The sequence below is a fragment of the Cibotium barometz genome, chromosome 5 (genome assembly GCF_041138505.1).
Source record: "Cibotium barometz isolate CiBa-2024 chromosome 5, ASM4113850v1, whole genome shotgun sequence".
NCBI classification, from domain to species: domain Eukaryota; kingdom Viridiplantae; phylum Streptophyta; class Polypodiopsida; order Cyatheales; family Cibotiaceae; genus Cibotium; species Cibotium barometz.
The window spans coordinates 39,038,382-39,058,517 of NC_141050.1; the positions used below are offsets into that span (position 1 = coordinate 39,038,382).

Genomic DNA, 20,136 nt, shown 5'->3' on the forward strand with positions numbered 1-20,136 from the left:
AGCGATCCAGCCTAATCCCAACCGGCCCATGGGTTAGCCAACCGCCCCAACCGCTGTATTGGTGGGATCCCTTTATATAAAAATTTGGTTATGTTTTGTCTCGAGTACCAAAAAGAAAAGAGTTCCCAAGCTCCCTAGCCGGCGCTTGTAAAATTCAAGGTAGTCACACCACTTACACACCCAATATGAAATTGCCTTTCACAGATTTGGCTGTCTTTAAAGCAATCTTTTAATGAAACCATAGTATTACTGATCATAATCCTCCAAAATATCCAGTCCATTGTTTTACAAAAATATCATCCAAACTCTCTGTTGAAGACCAGCTAGTCAACTAATGAGATCTAATCTTGAATTCCAGTTCACATAGATAATTCCTTTCCAGTCCATCCATATCTTCCTCGACATACACATGGGTGTCCTAGTAACCGCAAGCTCGTGCATCACCTGGTCAGAATCATCTAGGATCCTACTTAGGTGTCCTAGCACTTCACTCAGGGACTGCTTCATCGATCCTCACCCATCGTACTGGAAGCACACCATTTTAATGATACCGAGGCTAGTCAAGACCTCGGTAGGCTTTGCTAGGAGTGACGTCCTTTGACGACTCCCTGCCAGCTGTTGCAACAAATTTCTCCTTAGTTAAACATAAGCCAAATCCTTCCTCCAACATTCTGGCATAAAACAGTCCTTTTCAAAAATAGAGTTTCTATGCAAGTAAGAATTTTTCCGTTTTGAGCTTGATCCCAAAAAAGAACCCTTTTTTTTCAAAACCAGACTTTCTTAATGAAAATCATGAACCTCTTGTCAGGGTAATCCACCCGTCAATTTTAATGAATTCCAGCTCATTTCTCGACGATATCGGTCTAAGAGAACTTTCCTAAATCAGTCGGTCATCTATTCTTTGTTTTCAAGATTTGGAATTGGTCCCGAGATTTTGCTTGATTCAGATTCGAGAGATGGGCGAGTAATTTACTGGCCCACCATTCTCGTGGTGTCATGGTCTAACCAAAATCTATTTGGTTTACTTCTAACTTTGATTTCTAAGGATTTTCTTCAGATAAATTAACGGTGACTTCCAACCAAAGGGAAAATCCAATTTTATAAAAATTCATTCTATTTCACCACAATAGATCAAAAATAGTTCTTTTTGAGAATCATGCGATTTTATAAAAATAACTCTTTTTCCAAATAATTCAATTATGAATATGTATCATTTTACTAATTAATCCGCATAGAAATATCTTAAAATATTCTTTTCATCAATTTATTCTTCAACATTTAGAATACCATAATTTTCTATGTGAAATTATGGTAAAAACTCCTCTTTTATATGTAAATTAATTTATGCCTTTTTCTACTTAAAAATAAAATGAAAATTTTTCTTTTAAATAAATAAAAATATCCATAATTAGGAATATGCCAAAAATTCTTCTTCTAACATTTAAATATTTAAATCTTGAATATCCTGGGAATTTCTCTTTTTACATCTAAATTTTCATGCATGAAAATAAATTTATAAAAAATTCATCTTTTCTCTTAATTAAATAAATATGCATAAATACAAAAAAATATTTTTCATAAATATTATAAAAATCATTCTTTTAGCATAAAATATCTAAATCTAGAATATGATAGGAATTCCTCTTTTTGCATTATTTAAAATTATGCATAAAAATAAGAATATGATGTGATGTGATGTAAGTCGGGATAAGTGTGAATGGGTGAGATGTGATGTGAAATGGATGTGATGTGATATGATGTAAATTGGGATAGATGTGAATGGATGATATGTGATGTGAATGGATGTGATGTGATGTGAATCGGGATAGATGTGAATAAATGAGATGTGATGTGAAATGGATGTGATGTGATATGATGTAAATTGGGATAGATGTGAATGGATGATATGTGATGTGAATGGATGTGATGTGATATGATGTGAATCGAGATAGATGTGAATGAATGAGATGTGATGTGAATGGATGAGATGTGATGGGATGTGAATCGGGATAGATGTGAATGAATGAGATGTGAGGTGAAATGGATGTGATGTGATGTGATGTTATGTGGATCGGGGTAGATATGAATGGATGAGATGTGAATGAATGTGATGTGAGTGATGAGATGTTGATATGGGTAGATACGAGTGGATGAGATGTGATGAGTATAAATGTGGAAAGATGTGATGAGATGGAAAATGATGTGATTGGATGAAGGACGATGGGAATACATATGCTTGGACTTGGATTAAGTAATGTGGATTGATGTGGAACAATGTGGAAAGACAAGAGTTCGTTATAGAAACTGTATTTATGACCTGTTTTTAAATTATTGTTTTGTATCAAGAATATTGGGGAAACATTTTGACCATCTTGTGAATGAGGTCGTGGAGACCTACCGCGGTTCGATTTAAATGGTGAGCTTCCTGTACGGTGGATGAGGGACCAAGGAAGCGGCCTATGAGTGAAGTGCTAGGTGACCTGCGAAGGATCCTAAAGTGTGCCGACCATATGCTGCTCGGGCTCTGGGTCACTGAAGATACCCACGCGTGCGTCGAGGAAGATATTGGAACAAGAAGTAAGAGTTGTTTTCTCAATTCAACCATGTATCTGGTTGATTGACCTTGCTGGTCCTCAACGGATGAATCCATGGATCTTTTATATGGATCTGTTGGTTGATCTTGCTGATCTTCAAACACGAAGAGTCCATCTGGATAAGTGAATATATTTCTGGGTACTATGAGCTAGGAACTATTGAAAAGGCCCTTGAGTGGACTGGTGGTGAGCGTTCTGGTTGCCAACGATGGCATAGGTACACCGATGAAGGAATGATTGGAAACTAGAATTCAAACATATATTTTGGAGGATTATGATCAATGATGCTATAGTTTCATTAAAAGATTGTTTTAAAGTTAGCTGAATCTGTGAAACAGACAATTTCATATTGGGTGTGTAAGTGGTGTGACTATCTTGAAGTTTGCATGAAGTGCGAGCTAGGGGGCCTGGGAGCTCTTTTCCCTGGTACCCGGGACAAAACATAACCAAATTCCTAAACGGATTCTATCACTACAGTGGTTGGGCAGTTGGCTAACCCATGGGACTCGATGGGGTTAGGCTGGACTGATGGATCCCTGAAATGAGACTTTACGATAGATGAAGTAAATCTCGGACAGTCCTTATTCTATGAAAATGAATCAAAAGCTGTGCCTCTCTAATGAGGAAAAAAGCATTGGTCTCTATGATCCAAGTGCAAGTCTTTTCCTTGATCTGACCATGTGACTTACGGGTTCAGTCGGATCAGTTTAGCTAGTGATGACCTTGACTACGTTAGAATAAAATATCCTGGAGGAATCGCCCGTGCTTTCTGGGCAAGGGAAGTTATTTCGGGTTGAGTTTTGGAAGAACCGAGGGAATAGTCTCTTGTCCGGATATACGTGGGCGAGGCCCCAAGTGAGAGGCTCTGTCCCGCGCAAGAAGTGCTACTTCCACTACTGCGCAGAGGGGGCAAGGATATTTCATTGAGAGCCACATAAAAGAATGTGGAAAAGGGAGTGCCAATGGCATGATGATGTGTAAAGTGGGATAATGCTAGAAGGCCTATATCATTGTATGGTTTACAACATATTGCAATAGAGTTATTGTTGAGTGTGCAATCTCCCTATCTCTATCTAGTCGTGCTTTAATCCACCTTAATCTTTATGCTTATTATATGTTTATCCACCATGGTCAATCCCATATTAGGATTGTCAACATGGTATCAGAGCTAGGATGGGCTCTTGATCATGGTGCTTATGTACGTGTATTAGTTTATGTGTTCATTTGATTAAGCATAGTTTCTATTTTAGGATTTCTATTATGAGAAAATTATGCACACTCATCATCATGGATTGCATTTGGAGTCTTGGAAGTTGCTCATGGAGATTTGGAGATTATGGTGCTGCCATGGAAGCTAAAAATGAAGATTTTAGCAATATGAAGACTATGAAGTCTTCATCAATATCAAAGAAGCTACCCAAGAGAGTTGCAAATGGGAGTTTTGCAACATTAAGAGCCTTCTCATCATCAAAGAAGTTGAAATAAGGATTTTTATCAAGTATGAAGGCTATGGAGTCTTCGGTGTCAACAAGGAAGCTGCTAATTACCAAAGAAGGTATTTTGTGATTATTTGCCTCATTAATTTTTGGGTTGAGCATGAGAGATTGCTCATGAGAAGGGTTAATATTTCATGGGATATTTGGATCCCATGGTTCTTTTAAAGTGAGCAAAGAGTATTATGAGCTAACGCTTTCTTGACATGGGCGGTATCACTGGGAAAGTGCAAGACTTCTGGCTGTGAGAGTAGCTTCAAATCCTAGCAAGGAAACAAAACATATAACTCTTCAAGGGGCACCACCACCAGAAGCTGTCAGCTGAACCCGGGGCTTCACTCTCTCTCACCTCTGTAGACTCGCGAACCTTCCTTTATCCAAACTAAAGTAACCACTCACCATGTACACAAAAAAAGGAGCACCCCCCCCTTGTAAGGCAAGGGACCTAATACAACCCATAAGAGCATCAATGGAGAAACTGCCAAACTGTTGATACATATGTTTATTGGGTAGCATCATGCTTGAATAACAACTTTAATCCATCAATGCATCATAGATCCAACTCGTTAAGTCCCATCAAGTGATATCTTCAAGGATTGTATATCTACTCCTTTTATACATTGATGTTATAGGTTATGCACATCCAAAGATAGAACAAGTTTACTTTATATTTGTATCCATGGATAAGGGCGGTCTCCTAGCTAGCATGCATCAGCCTCTACAATATCCATAACACCTGCAGTTCTAAAGTAAATCTCCAAACCACTCTAGAATTTTCTGTTGAGCCTCTCCTGCCCTTTCAACTGCCTTCTCATCATTCACATCATAACGAGTAGTCCATCCATTGACCGCACCTGGATATATGTTCACAAAGCTCTTTACTTGTGACTCCTTGGCTTCAGTCAACGTCAGCAGCTTATACTCATAAACGGCAGCCTCAGCTTCCTCACGATTACCCAGGCATCTCTCCAAGGCTTCAGCTCTTCGTCCTTTGCATGAATTCAGTAGCGCATCACTTCATTTTTTGAATTTTTTAGGAAGCGTATCACTGGATGAAGCTTCAATTCCTCTCTAATTCAAACCCCTACAAGGCTTGCACAGAAGTTAACTTCACAAAACAAAATATTCTGCAAAATTCCAACTCTGGTTTTTCCTTCACTCCCGTTTTCTGCATATTTTTCCCTCGTCTCTCTAATTTTCTGGTTCTTTCCCATTTTTCCCGGCAAGGGATCCGGGCTTCCTTCGCTTTTGCAGCCCAAAAATTGCAATTTCCCAAAATGAAAATACGCTACGCTTAAAATTTGGATATCCTTTTTTTTTTAATACCTTCATATTTTTCCCATGCACGATGCCACCTTGACCCGCGGGCTATACTGTAATCCAGTTACCTCTTAAGAGGTTCAATTAGTCCGCTTCCTCCACCTTCCTGCCTTCTGCATCAGCATCACCTTCTCTAGTGTAATGCCTTTCATTGACCTGTAGTAGCCAAGCCATGCCATGTAAGCCGTTTCTCTGATCTTTGAATCTATCTGAGAAGCCGTAGAAAGGATCTTTTCCTTGACTTGTGAGCTTAGCTTCGGAGCTGGCAGCTGTGTGGCAGGTAACTTCTCTAATTTCTGCAGAAAGTAATCTTCCCAAGGAGCAAGAATGAGTAAACCTTCACCCTTTTTGCCGGCTCATCCTGTTCTTCCAAGCCTATGGATATACTGCTCAAAATCAGATGGTGCACCAACCTGGACAACGAGTGTCACGTTAGGGTAGTCAACACCCCTAGCTGACACATCAGACGTGAATACAATAATGCCACCTTTGGATTGACGGAACTCGTCTGATACGCGAGTGCAATAGCGTTGATCCTTTTTTGAATGTATCTCTCTTGAGTTGAAACCAAGCTCCATAAAAAGCTTGCACATGAAGGCTGTTACTCTGGCGGTTGTGCAAAACACAAGCACCTTGTACTGGGGATCAGCTGCCATGTGTCCCCTAAGTGCTGCATACAGAACTCTGAGCTGTTTCTCAAGAGGAACCATGATATATTGCTCCTTCACCTTAGCATGGGTATCTTGACTGTTCTTCCCAATAGCATAAATAAATACATGGTCATTTCTCAACGCAATTTTAGCAATGTTGTGCACCTCTTTCGGAATGGTAGCAGAAAATAGAAGGGTTTGCCTCTGAGAGGGCAATGCTTACATGATTTTGTGCAAACTCTCTCGAAAACCCATGTCTAGCGTGTGATCAGCTTCATCCAATACAAACAATTTTACCGATTTTAATTGCCTGGCTAGCTCAGGGGTTCTTTGAATGTGGTCCACCAGTCTTCCTTGTGCCTCCATCAAGATCAAAAACTGCAACTAATCCTTCTTTCTTGTCAGCTCCGTAAGAAAGTGATGTTGCTTTTGGTTTATTGATAATTCGTGCTACCTCAAGGTTCACCATAAGCATAAAAACTTCATGATTCACACCACACTTATGTACAGAGGCTTCGAGTCCTGGCTCAGCCTCAGCTTGTCTTATTATACCTCATTGACAATATGAACATATGTACTTAGGCATCATATAATGACTCAAGTCATGGCACTCAATCCCATGCATCTGAATTTGCATTTAATGGCCTCATATGCATGGTTTCACACCATAGATGTGCCATGGCATTAATTCTGCAGGCATGTGTCCTGTCTCACTGAGCTATGAGTTGTATGGTCAGCCCACAAAGCATATGGTAGCAGCCTTGGCCACTCTCGCATTCTTCCTCTGCATGCCTTAGCCAAAGCTTTAATGATTGGAGGATGTCCTCGCTCACTTTTACCATTGCCCTCAGGGTTGTAAGCACATGTTAGGGCCAATTTGATGCCAATTCTAGAGAAGAATTCCCTTGCTTCTTCAACATCTAGCTCACCCCTATCAGCTGTTATTTTCCCAACACAACCATACCGGCAAATCACATCTTCCAAGAGAAATTTGCATACTGTTTCCGTACTCTTTGTTCTAAGAGCACCCCTTCCACCTGATTTGTCAAATCTTCTCTTGCAAGTGCTATGTACCGCATCTGCTGAATTCGCAAAGGCATTGTAACTAGATCCACTACCCATTTGTAGTGCATGGTAGGTGGATAGGTTGGTTGCAAGCCATCACGATGTCGCACATTTGAGTACATTTGACATATCATGCATGTTTCCACATATTGGGAAACATCCTTGTACATTCCTTTCCACCAATATCTTTCCTTTATTTTGGTAAAGGTGGCCCACACACTTCGATGTCTAGCCCAGAGACTCTCATGGAATTCTTTCATGAGCTCCCCTTGAGTCTCTTTATCACATATGACTCTCTGTGGCATAGCATTCCTCTGCTTAGGATGCTTCCATGTCTTGTCAAAGTACTCAAGTATTGACCAATAAGCAACCAATCTCTCTCATACATTTCCTCAGTAAAAGACTCAAGTGCATTTGATAACTAAGCAAGTATGGTCCCCTTTTGTATATGCAGTAGTATAGAATTTTATACCTACATCATCAATGTCACTAATCATCCCTTCTTCATCTTCATACCTGGCTCTTGATAGCATATCTGCAACTAGGTTATCTTTTCTTGCAATATGCTCAAACTCAGGATTTAGTGACTTGATATAGGCAATCCACCTAAGCATAGTGATATTTGGAGTGGTGCAGCTTGCAATCATCCCAAGGAGTGGCAAGCAATCAGGTTTCCACAAGTACAGATGCCCCAATAAGATATTCTTTTTCACATTTTAGAGCAGTGACTATTCCCCATAACTCCCTCTTGATCTGCGGATAATTTCGCTGACGAATGCTTAATACCTTTGCTCCAAATCTGATTACATACCTGTGATCATCCTCATCATCTTGCCCTACTGCCCATCCTATCCCAGTAGGACTAGTATCAACTGTAACAATCACAGGCCTGCCACACTCATAATCTGCCTTCCTTAGAGTAGGTGATGATTGGAGCAAACATTTCAGCTTCCGCATAGCTTTAATATGTACTGCACTCCACAAAAAATTTTGATTTTTCCTCAAAAGTTGATAAAGAGGATCTGCTACATGTGCATAATGTGGGATCCATATAACATAAAAGACACATGCACCAAGAAATCTCCTTAGCTCTGTAACATTAATGCATATCTCTTCCATTCTTTGTATTGCATCTATCTTGGCTGGACAAGGTCGGCGTCCATTAGTACTACAAAGATGCCCCACGATTAGCACTTCACCAACCCCAAACATTGATTTCAATCCAGACAAAGTAAGATTCACCTCTTCAAGCCTGGATAGAATCATATCACAATCTTTTATATGATTTGCCACAAACTTGCGGCACCCCCTCGAATCCAAATCCCCATCTTTATCTTTCTCATCGCGGCCCTTTATTGGCACATCATCCAGAAAAGGCATAGTTATTTGTGGTATGAAGTCTCGCAAGACTTTATTCATTCCATTCATCATATGCGCCACTGAGTTGGTGGCTCCCTGTGGTAAGGTACACATCCTTACCAATCCCAAAGGAGTTTTCATTGTGGTCAAGTCCCTGCTTTGTATATCCAGCTGGAACTGATTATATCCCGAATACAGATCACCCATAGAGTATATAGCTTTCCCTGCAAATGCTTCTGCAAACTCGTCCACAATCAGACCTGCTCCCACATTCCTGATTGTGACCTTATTTATAGGTTGCATGTCTTGAATGAAGCGCAATGCTCCATTTTTCTTTGGCACGGTAAACCATCTGTTGGAGTATGGAGCACATGATGGTTCCAAAATTCCCATCCTGATCTTTTCTTTTAGTAATTCCATCAGCTTTGGCAAGAGAGCCTTTGGTACTGGAATTGGCCGCAGGTTCCAGGGCACATGTGGAACAGTGAAGATCACCATTGGCGCTATTATGCTTGGATCAACACAGCCTTGTTGAGATATCGAGCTCTAGTGAGGCGGTGGCCACTGATGACCCGCCTGGGGGATAGGCCCCACACTTACACCACTGGCATGGTTGGTGAGATCTTGGGTGATATGCGGCCAGTGGGATGACAGGCTGTGTGACAGCCACTCTAGAGACTGGCATAGTTATAGCACCAGCTCATTTAGTCGGGTTCACATTATAGAGAACCCGTGTATGTATTTGGTTGAGTACCTTTCATATTATTGTGTACTCTTATGGTGTGTTGAGTGTTGAGTAGAGAAGAAGAAGATTTTCAGCCTCTCACCTTGTGTGTTCTCTATTAGGGTTTTGTGAGTGTGTGTGTGTGCTTGCAAGAGCTCAAGCTCTCTTTCTCCCTGCATCTTTTCATGGTATCAGAGCCTGGTTCGTGCTAAGGGCTGAGCTGCAAGCAAGAGAACCACAAGAAGCGGTACGAGGGTAAGAGCTTCAACTACTCTTCCCTGTTGTGTTGGTGACTACACCCTTGTCGGGAGCTCTACGGGAGGCACCGGCAAACGATCTCTGATTGAGGAGCTTTCTTCGCGGGAGTAAAGCTATAGGGCAACGGTACAATCCTTTGGACTAAAATTTTCGGGCCGAAAACGCGTTTCGGGCGCGTCTGGACCTCTGTTTTTCAGAAAGCAGGCGATTTCGAGCACTGCGGGTAAGTCATCGATTCTCTGCAGAACTCTGTTTTAAGTACTGCAGGAAGACAGATTGACTGTGCAGACACTGTGGGTGCTGCAAAGAGGTCTACAGCTGCCATTGGGTGTATGTATGCACATTGAGGTCACTGGTTGTGACATTTGAGTGGACTGCAGTACCGCTGTGCAGAAAATACAGCAGTTGTGCAGGAAAAACCAGAGTGCAGTTTCTGGTAAAATTGTGTGTTTGGCAAGATGTCTAATGATGGCATAACACAGATTGTGGCTGAGAAGCTGGATAAGAATAACTTCCATGCTTGGAGGTTCAGGTTGACTAATTTCCTGATGGGAAAAGGCTATTGGGACTACATAGAAGGTGAACATGAAGAGGCACCGGAGATACCGGACATAAATCCTACTGCTGCAGATGTGAAAGAGTTTAAAGACTGGAACCAAGGAGCCAGGAAGGTTATGTATTGGCTATCCATTAGTATACAGGACACCATGATTGGGCACATTCAGGATGCCAAGTCCCCCAAGGAGGCGTGGGACACCTTGGTAAAGCTCTATGAAACAAATACCAAGGCACGTAAGATACAGTTGAAGAATGAACTTCATACTGTGGAGAAAAAGAGCATGTCTGTGAATGACTATGCGCTGAAGATAAAGGGTATTGTGGAATCCCTTGCATCTATTAGTGTGTCAGTAGATGATGATGACAAGGTGGAAGTCTGTTTACGTGGTCTCGGGCCACAATACAAGGTGTTCAAGACGTCCATTCAGACTCGGGAAAACATTCCCAACTTTACAGATTTGGTGTCTATGCTGATTATCGAAGAGAAGAACTTGGGTGAAGACCAACAGTCTTCACAAAGCAAAAATAGTTCAGAGCAACAGGCCTTCTACACGAGTTCAGGAAGAGGACGAGGTAGAGGAGGCCGTGGACACGGTCAAGGAGGTGGTTGAACAGGTAATCAGAATTATGGCCAGCAGCAGCAACAACAACAACAACAGTCCCAGAATCAACAACAACAACAACACGCAGGTGGAAGAGGCAGATTCAGAGGCAGGGGGAGTCAAAGAGGCCGTGGAAATTGGCAAAGGCAGTATAATGATGCACGTGAATGCTATTATTGTGGTAAGCCTGGACATGTGCAGTCAAAATGTTATAAGAAGCAGGCGGACATGCAAAATGGGAAAGTGCAGCAAAACAACTATGCATCCTCCTCAAGCAGAAATAATGAGGACAATGAAAGGTTGTTTGTTATGCAGCATGTCGTGAATGCCATGTCTGAAAATGTTGATGCAGCACAAAAAGATAATGTATGGTATGTGGATTCAGGCGCTTCGAACCACATGACGAGTCATGGGGAGTGGTTCAAGGAGATGAAAAACCCGGAAAGACCAGGTTTTGTGGAAACAGGGGATGACACTGCTCATCCAATTGCCCACATTGGAGATGTGCCATTATCTATGCAGGATGGCAAAGTGAAGTACCTTGCAGATGTACTTCATGTACCGAACATAACAAAGAATCTGGTTTCAGTTGGCCAGATGATTGAGCAGGGTTTGCAGGTTCGGTTTAACCCTGATGGATGTTATGTTGAAGATTTTAAAGACAAGTGCAGGTTGGTTGCCAAAGGCAACAGAGTGGGCAGAATGTTTACGTTGGATGTAGACATGCCTGAAATGAGTGCTGCAATGTTTGCAAATGGTTCAGGAGTTGTTGCAGACACAGACATATGGCATAAAAGGATTGGTCATGTGAATGTGCAGAGATTGAAGTCTATGCAGACAAAAGGAATTGTGACAGGGCTGCCAAAATTTAAAGTGGAAGGTATGCAGAAAATATGTGAAGCATGCCAATTTGGGAAGCAAACAAAGCATGTGTTTCCACGTAACAGATATGTGAGCAGAAATGCACTAGATGTTGTGCATTCAGATGTATGGGGTCCTACGAAGACCATATCTATGGGAGGCTGCAGGTACTATGTGACTTTCATTGATGACCACACAAGGAAAGTGTGGGTATATTTCATGAAGGAGAAGAGTGAGGTGTTCACTCACTTTCAGAATTTCAGAGTTTTGGTTGAAAAGCAAACAGGGAAATATGTAAAGTGCCTAAGGTCAGATGGAGGGGGAGAGTACTTCTCCAATGAGTTCTCTGAATATTTGAAGAAGAATGGTATTCGGAGACAGTATACATGCAGATACACTCCGCAGCAAAATGGAGTTGCTGAGCGGAAAAACAGGCACATTGCTGAGATTGCGCGAGCATTGATGGAAGAAAAGAATATGCCGCATTGCTATTGGGCTGAGGCTGTTTCTACAGCGGTATACATCATGAACAGGACTCCAACTGCAGCCATACATGATGTAACTCCAGAGGAAAGGTTTACTCGCAGAAAACCAGATTTATCTCATCTGAAAGTCTTTGGATGCATTGCATATGTGCATGTGCCAGATGAGCTGAGAACTAAGCTGGATCCGAAAGCTGAAAAATGTGTGTTTATTGGATATTCCCTTGAGCAAAAGGGATACAGGTGTTATAACCCTCCTACACGTGAGTTGAGAGTAAGCAGGGATGTTGTCTTTGATGAGATGAGCAGCTGGTATGCTGCTGAAAAAGAAGCTGTTGGGGCTGATGTGAGTGGAAGTGTGGTTGCACAGAATGCAGGTCAGCAATCACAGTCTTTGAGTGGACCAGGAGAGTCCTCATCTAGTGGGTCTGTTGATAGACCATGGAGTGGCAGGCTGCGTCATAATACGAGCCCTGCAAATGTGATTACTACATCACGTAAAGGAAAAGAGAAAATGGTTGAGCCCCTTGGTATGCCTGACATTTCTGCAGGGCATTCTCATGTTGATGGAGAGTCTAGTGGCTCAGATATGAGCCTTGATGAGGAGCTTGGGATCCGAGCTATGAGAACACCTGGTGTAAAGAAGGCTATGGAAGCCATGAATGAGAAGCTGCAAAGATCTGGGAGAGTGAGAAATCCTGTGCAGAGATTTACCTATGATGGTTATGTGGCACATCACTATGCATATATGGCAAAGGTTGTGCAGGTTGTTGAGCCCACATGCATTGATGAGGCTGTTGGAAATGTGTGTTGGGAGAAAGCTATGGATGAGGAGATGGATGCACTATATGGAAATGAAACTTGGGACTTAGTGCAATTGCCTGAAGGCAAGAAAGCCATTGGATGCAAGTGGGTGTACAAAGTTAAACATAACAGTGATGGAAGCATAAACAGGTACAAGGCTAGATTTGTAGCCAAAGGATATGCGCAGACATATGGGATTGATTATGAGGAAACTTTCAGCCCAGTTGCCAAGATGGCAACGGTGAGAGTTGTGATAGCAGTGGCTGCGTCAAAGCAATGGTCTTTACATCAGATGGATGTAAAGAATGCATTCTTGCATGGGGATTTGCAAGAAGAGGTGTATATGTTGCAGCCACCTGGTTATGAGGATGTGGGTCACCCCGAGCATGTTTGCAGGTTGAAGAAAGCCTTGTATGGCTTAAAGCAAGCACCAAGAGCATGGTCAGACAAGATTTCTGAATATCTTGTCACTATTGGCTTTCATGTAGCCAATGCAGATTTCTCGCTGTATGTGAGACATGGTGATAGAGGAGTTGTGCTTGTTGTCATCTATGTAGATGACTTGATCATTACGGGTGACCATGATGCAAAGATCTTTGATGTAAAGATCCTGCTTAGACAGAAGTTCGAGATGAAGGATCTGGGGGAGCTCAGATATTTCTTGGGCATTGAGGTGATTAGGTCACCACATGGTATTGGATTACTGCAGAGACAGTATGGCTTGGACATGTTGTCCAAGTATGGTATGACAGGTTGTAAGCCTATTTGTGTGCCATTAGATCAGAATGGCAAGTTGAGTGCAGATTCAGGAGAGATCTTGGAGGACCCTACTATGTACAGACGCATAGTAGGAAGTTTGATCTACATGACGATCACCAGACCAGATTTGAGCTATGCTGTTGGGTTGGTGAGTCAGTTTATGCAGGTTCCACGGAAACCGCATTTGGATGCAGTGAGACGCATACTGAGGTATGTGAAGTCTACTTTGCATTGTGGACTATTCTATGAGACTGGGACAGAGATATGTGTACATGGGTACACAGATGCTGATTGGGCTGGTAGTATCTCAGATAGAAGATCTACCAGTGGATTCATGTTTTCTTTGGGGAGTGCTGCTGTGACTTGGAGTAGCAAGAAGCAGCCTACGGTTGCTCTATCGAGTATAGAGGCCGAGTACAGAGGAGCTGCTATGGCAGCATGTGAGGTAGCTTGGTTGAGAAAGCTACTTGCAAATTTGGGTCTATCAGTGGATAGACAAGTTGTCATTTTCTGTGACAACATTAGCAGTATACAGTTGGCCAGGAACCCAGTCTTTCATGCTCGTATGAAGCATATAGAGGTCCACTACCACTTCGTCAGAGAGAGAGTCTTGGCAGGAGACCTTCACCTGGTTTATGTCAGCACAGAGGATCAGGTAGCTGACATCTTCACCAAAGCATTGGGTACAGAAAAGCTCCGTAGATTCAAGGCTTCGCTTGGTGTACATGAGATGGAGTTGAGCTCGAGGGGGAGTGTTGAGATATCGAGCTCTAGTGAGGCGGTGGCCACTGATGACCCGCCTGGGGGATAGGCCCCACACTTACACCACTGGCATGGTTGGTGAGATCTTGGGTGATATGCGGCCAGTGGGATGACAGGCTGTGTGACAGCCACTCTAGAGACTGGCATAGTTATAGCGCCAGCTCATTTAGTCGGGTTCACATTATAGAGAACCCGTGTATGTATTTGGTTGAGTACCTTTCATATTATTGTGTACTCTTATCTTGTATATGGTGTGTTGAGTGTTGAGTAGAGAAGAAGAAGATTTTCAGCCTCTCACCTTGTGTGTTCTCTATTAGGGTTTTGTGAGTGTGTGTGTGTGCTTGCAAGAGCTCAAGCTCTCTTCCCCCCTGCATCTTTTCAAGCCTATCTCATGCAGCTGAAAAGCAAAGGCTTTCCCATGTTTTACAAGCATCTCCTCAAAGCATTCCTTTTCAACTGGCAACAGAAAATCCTTTTCACCAATCTTCAGCTCTTTTAGGGTTTCCTGTGTAAACTTATGCCCAATTTTCTTCGGATCTCTGAGATTCGGTTGCATAGAGGCTTCATCTATTTTCTCCTTGCTTCCTGGTGGCAAGGGCAAGGCAACTGGTTTCACCTTCTTTGTTGCAACCGTTTTATACTTTGTATCAACATGAGCATCCATCTCACAATTCATGTTTTTACATTCCATCCCCTCAAATTCTCAGATTATATCATACATCCCCACAGATGACACCTCTATCATCTCATTCCCACCCTGTAAGCATACCCTTTCCATAGGAAAAAGCACACCCATAGTATCCACAAATGACACCTCATCAAGCACCCCTGAAATAAACTCATTCTTCTCCAAAAGACCACACTGCTCAAGACTTTTTTGTTCATTTTGTACATGTCGACGCATGCCACGCTTCAAATCCTTGCTTTTTACAAAGACCAGTGACCCATGGCTAGAAAATCCCTGAAAATTTTCTGAAAAGTTATTTACATTGATTGAGTCCTGCGAGAACTCATTTTCCCTTGTACCATTGGAATCCCGCTTTACGATGGCACCTGGCCAAAATCCCTCATCTCCCTATAGTTCATGAATTCTCTATTTATCTTTGGGAGTGACTGTGCTTGAAGAGACTCACGGTTCCTTTCATGGTTAATGCAAACTGTCAAGAACTGAATAGCTTTCTTGCCATCTTTACTCCTTATTCTTGCACTTGCCGAGCCATCATCCAAAACTTTTGTTTCCATCCTCACAGCTGTGATGTAGGGTTGCCCAAGGATGAGGGGATACGATGACATCTCCTGAACAAAGAAGTTCTGATCATCTTTCACATCCCCTATAGTTACCCTTACATTTGGACAGGCTGCATAGAGCTCTCTAGATGAGTTATTAGCTACTTTAATCATCCACCCATGATCTACATCCATTGGCCACTTACATTTGTTGTAGAGATTTTTAGCCATAAGATTTATTTCAGACCCATGGTCGATTAGAGCGACATACGGCTCTTCCAAGTCACCTATCTTGACAAGGGTTTCAGTGGTGGCCCTTGCCCAATGGCTCCTGGAGTAATGACTCTTTGTAAGAAATTCTTTTTCATCATCCTCATCCACAAAGCGCACTTGTCCTGCCCCTTCAGCAGAGTGATTACATTCCACCACATTCTCTCTCTCTTCCTTTTGTTGTACCTGTACTCCATGAATCTTGGAAGTGCTTGTCTCCCCTTGTGATGGAATAGATTCAATTATGGACTGCCTTTTCCTTCGTATAATATCAATTATCTCATCATAGAATTCTTTCTTTGCAATCCCCAAGACTTCCCCTAGTGTAAATTCCACCCTACTGTTTAGAATCCTCTCTTCAAGCACCTTTTTGAGGTCTATTGTTGCGGCTTCAACATCAGATTGAAGCTTGTAGAGTGGACTTTTCCCTTTACCCTTCTCCTTCTCATGCTTCATTTTTGTTGGCACTTCTTCCATTGATACTTCCTGTGGAGGTTTGCTATGCGGCGGAGGCCTATGTGATGGCCCAGGATCCTTCTTTTCACTACCACGGGTGACCCTTTTTGATGACCCTCCTTCCTCATTTTCCCTCTTACGCTTTTCCTCTACCTGTGCCTCATTATTCTGGCATTTTGCAATGTAGGCATGAACAGATAAAGAATCCACAGGCTCTTCCCAGCCAGTCTCAAGACGTATACAGTCACCTGCCTAATGCAAAGCCTGTTTAGACACCTTCTTTGAAGCAATTAGCTCCATTGTTGATGGCCAAAAATCTTCATTCTCATAGTCTTCATCATTCTCAAATTCCTGTTTTGATTGACCAACCTTTAACCCATAGGTTGCTGCCTCAACCATAGAGATGGCATGTCCAGCAACCATGTCTTCAACCAGCTTTTTCATCCCTCCTTTTCCAAAGTTTGTACTTAATGGAAGACCAGTCTCTGTAAGGTGGATTTTCCCATCTTTGAAAAACACAAGTTGATTTCTGAGGGCTTCTTTATAGCTAGCACAGTCTTTCTTTGCATGTTCTGGGTCATCACACCATATACATCTGAATGTAAACCCTTCTTTGCTTTGAGGCCTTTGCATAGAAGCCTGCCCTAATGGTAGCTCTTTTTCTTCAATCCTAGACATCTTCAATTTTAGGTCTCACATGCCCTTAATAAGCTCTTCCATCGGCCCTTCTACCTTTGGGATTGCAGCAGCTAGTTTTGGTAGATTCTCAGGGGTAACAGTAGTTATAGGGGTTGCCGAGCTCATCACCATTTTACCCCTCCTTCGCTGCGGCTTTGCTAGCATGGTGACCGCATCCTCGACATCATTCCAATCATTCTTTAGCCCCTGCTCTATATTCTTATCCTCAAGGAGAATTTCCAGTTTTTCTTGGAGATCTTTCCCAGCTGCTTGTAAGAAGAGCTCTGTTTTTTCCCTGTCCAAGGTTGTGCGCTCAGCTGGGCATAGCGCTTCTCAAACTCTCTTAGCAACTCTATGGCAGAAATTCCCATTCTGGGTTTTATGACCCATTCCAAGAAAGTTCGCTTGGTCACCCGCTCAGAATCCTCCATGAAATAATCATCCTTCAAAGCAAGCTTGAACTCCTCCCAATTTCTGCCACCATGTGCTGCCTGTAATCCTCTTATGCGCTCTCTTATTTCAGGAACACATACCAGCTCAAAGGTTCGAACAACCATATCCTCCTCAGTCACCCTGTTTAGCTCCATTTCCTTTGTGTAATTGTGCAGGTACTTTGTGATGTCCTTACCATCAAATTGATCCACCTTTTTCACAATTGACTGCAGTGCTTTAGTCGTGGAAATTTGCCCCCTCTCAGCAGCTTGCTGCTGTTGCATATACATAGTAAACATTTGAAACATTTGCATAACCCCGGGGTCAAAATGAACCCCATGTCCCTCAGGATTCTCAGCCATAGCTTCCCTGTGTATTTCACCACACTCTCACCCCAGCAGTTTCACGTCGGGTTCACCAAAGCTGTCTTGACGTGGGTGGTATCGCTGGGAAAGTGTGAGACTTCTGGCTGTGAGAGTAGCTTCAAATCCCAGCAAGGAAACAAAACATATAACTCTTCAAGGGGCACCACCAACAGAAGCTGTCAGCTGAACCCGGGGCTTCACTCTCTCTCACCTCTGTAGACTCACGAACCTTCCTTTATCCAAACTAAAGTAACCACTCACCATGTACACAAAAAAAGGAGCACCCCCCCTTGTAAGGCAAGGGACCTAATACAACCCATAAGAGCATCAATGGAGCAACTGCCAAACTGTTGATACATATGTTTATTGGGTAGCATCATGCTTGAATAACAACTTTAATCCATCAATGCATCATAGATCCAACTCGTTAAGTCCCATCAAGTGATATCTTCAAGGATTGTATATCTACTCCTTTTATACATTGATGTTATAGGTTATGCACATCCAAAGATAGAACAAGTTTACTTTATATTTGTATCCATGGATAAGAGCGGTCTCCCAGCTAGCATGCATCAGCCTCTACAATATCCATAGCACCTGCACTTCTAAAATCTCCAAACCACTCTAGAATTTTCTGTTGAGCCTCTCCTGCCCTTTCAACTGCCTTCTCATCATTCACATCATAACGAGTAGTCCATCCATTGACCGCACCTGGATATATGTTCACAAAACTCTTTACCTGTGACTCCTCGGCTTCAGTCAACGTCAGCAGAGCAGCTTATACTCATAAACGGCAGCCTCAGCTTCCTCACGATTACCCAGGCATCTCTCCAAGGCTTCAGCTCTTCGTCCTTTGCATGAATTCAGCAGCGCATCACTTCATTTTTTGAATTTTTCAGGAAGCGTATCACTGGATGAAGCTTCAATTCCTCTCTAATTCAAACCCCTACAAGGCTTGAACAGAAGTTAACTTCACAAAACGAAATATTCTGCAAAATTCCAACTCTGGTTTTTCCTTCACTCCCGTTTTCTGCATATTTTTCCCTCGTCTCTCTGATTTTCTGGTTCTTTCCCATTTTTCCCCCCAAGGGATCCGGGCTTCCTTCGCTTTTGCAGCCCAAAAATTGCAATTTCCCAAAATGAAAATACGCTGCGCTTAAAATTCAGATATTCTTTTTTTTTTAATACCTTCATATTTTTCCCATGCACGAAGCCACCTTGACCCGCGGGCTATACTGTAATCCAGTTACCTCTTAAAAGGTTCAATTAGTCCACTTCCTCCACCTTACTGCCTTCTGCATCAGCATCACCTTCTCTAGTGTAATGCCTTTCATTGACCTGTAGTAGCCAAGCCATGCCATGTAAGCCGTTTCTCTGATCTTTGAATCTATCCGAGAAGCCGTAGAAAGGATCTTTTCCTTGACTTGTGAGCTTAGCTTCGGAGCTGGCAGCTGTGTGACAGGTAACTTCTCTAATTTCTACAGAAAGGAATCTTCCCAAGGAGCAAGAATGAGTAAACCTTCACCCTTTTTGCCGGCTCGTCCTGTTCTTCCAAGCCTATGGATATACTACTCAAAATCAGATGGTGCACCAACCTGGACAACGAGTGTCACGTTAGGGTAGTCAACACCCCTGGCTGACACATCAGACGTGAATAGAATAATGCCACCTTTGGATTGACGGAACTCGTCTGATACGCGAGTGCGATAGCGTTGATCCTTTTTTGAATGTATCTCTCTTGAGTTGAAACCAAGCTCCATAAAAAGCTTGCACATGAAGGCTGTTACTCTGGCGGTTGTGCAAAACGCAAGCACCTTGTACTGGGGATCAGCTGCCATGTGTCCCCTAAGTGCTGCATACAGAACTCTGAGCTGTTTCTCAAGAGGAACCATGATATATTGCTCCTTCACCTTAGCATGGGTATCCTGACTGTTCTTCCCAACAGCATCAATAAATACATGGTAATTTCTCAACGCAATTTTAGCAATGTTGTGCACCTCTTTCGGAATGGTAGCAAAAAATAGAAGGGTTTGCCTCTGAGAGGGCAATGCTTACATGATTTTGTGCAAACTCTCTCGAAAACCCATGTCTAGCATGTGATCAGCTTCATCCAATACAAACAATTTTACCGATTTTAATTGCCTGGCTAGCTCAGGGCTTCTTTGAATGTGGTCCACCAGTCTTCCTTGTGCCTCCATCAAGATCAAAAACTGCAACTAATCCTTCTTTCTTGTTAGCTCCGTAAGAAAGTGATGCTGCTTTTGGTTTATTGATAATTCGTGCTACCTCAAGGTTCACCATAAGCATAAAAACTTCATGATTCACACCACACTTATGTACAGAGGCTTCGAGTCCTGGCTCAGCCTCAGCTCGTCTTATTATACCTCATTTACAATATGAACATATGTACTTAGGCA

At 42.5% G+C, this 20,136-nt stretch overlaps 1 protein-coding gene and 1 pseudogene across 1 annotated transcript; both read right to left on the minus strand.

Annotated features, from left to right (window-relative positions):
• Positions 1 to 5,536: 5,536 nt before the first annotated feature.
• LOC147638463 (DEAD-box ATP-dependent RNA helicase 31-like) lies at positions 5,537 to 6,122 on the minus strand. Its single transcript, XM_086795758.1, has one exon. The coding sequence runs from the start codon at positions 6,115 to 6,117 to the stop codon at positions 5,764 to 5,766; it is 354 nt and encodes a 117-aa protein (XP_086651884.1). The 5' UTR covers positions 6,118 to 6,122; the 3' UTR covers positions 5,537 to 5,763.
• Positions 6,123 to 18,281: 12,159 nt separating this feature from the next.
• Positions 18,282 to 19,917, minus strand: LOC147638464 (DEAD-box ATP-dependent RNA helicase 31 pseudogene; annotated as a pseudogene).
• Positions 19,918 to 20,136: the final 219 nt, after the last annotated feature.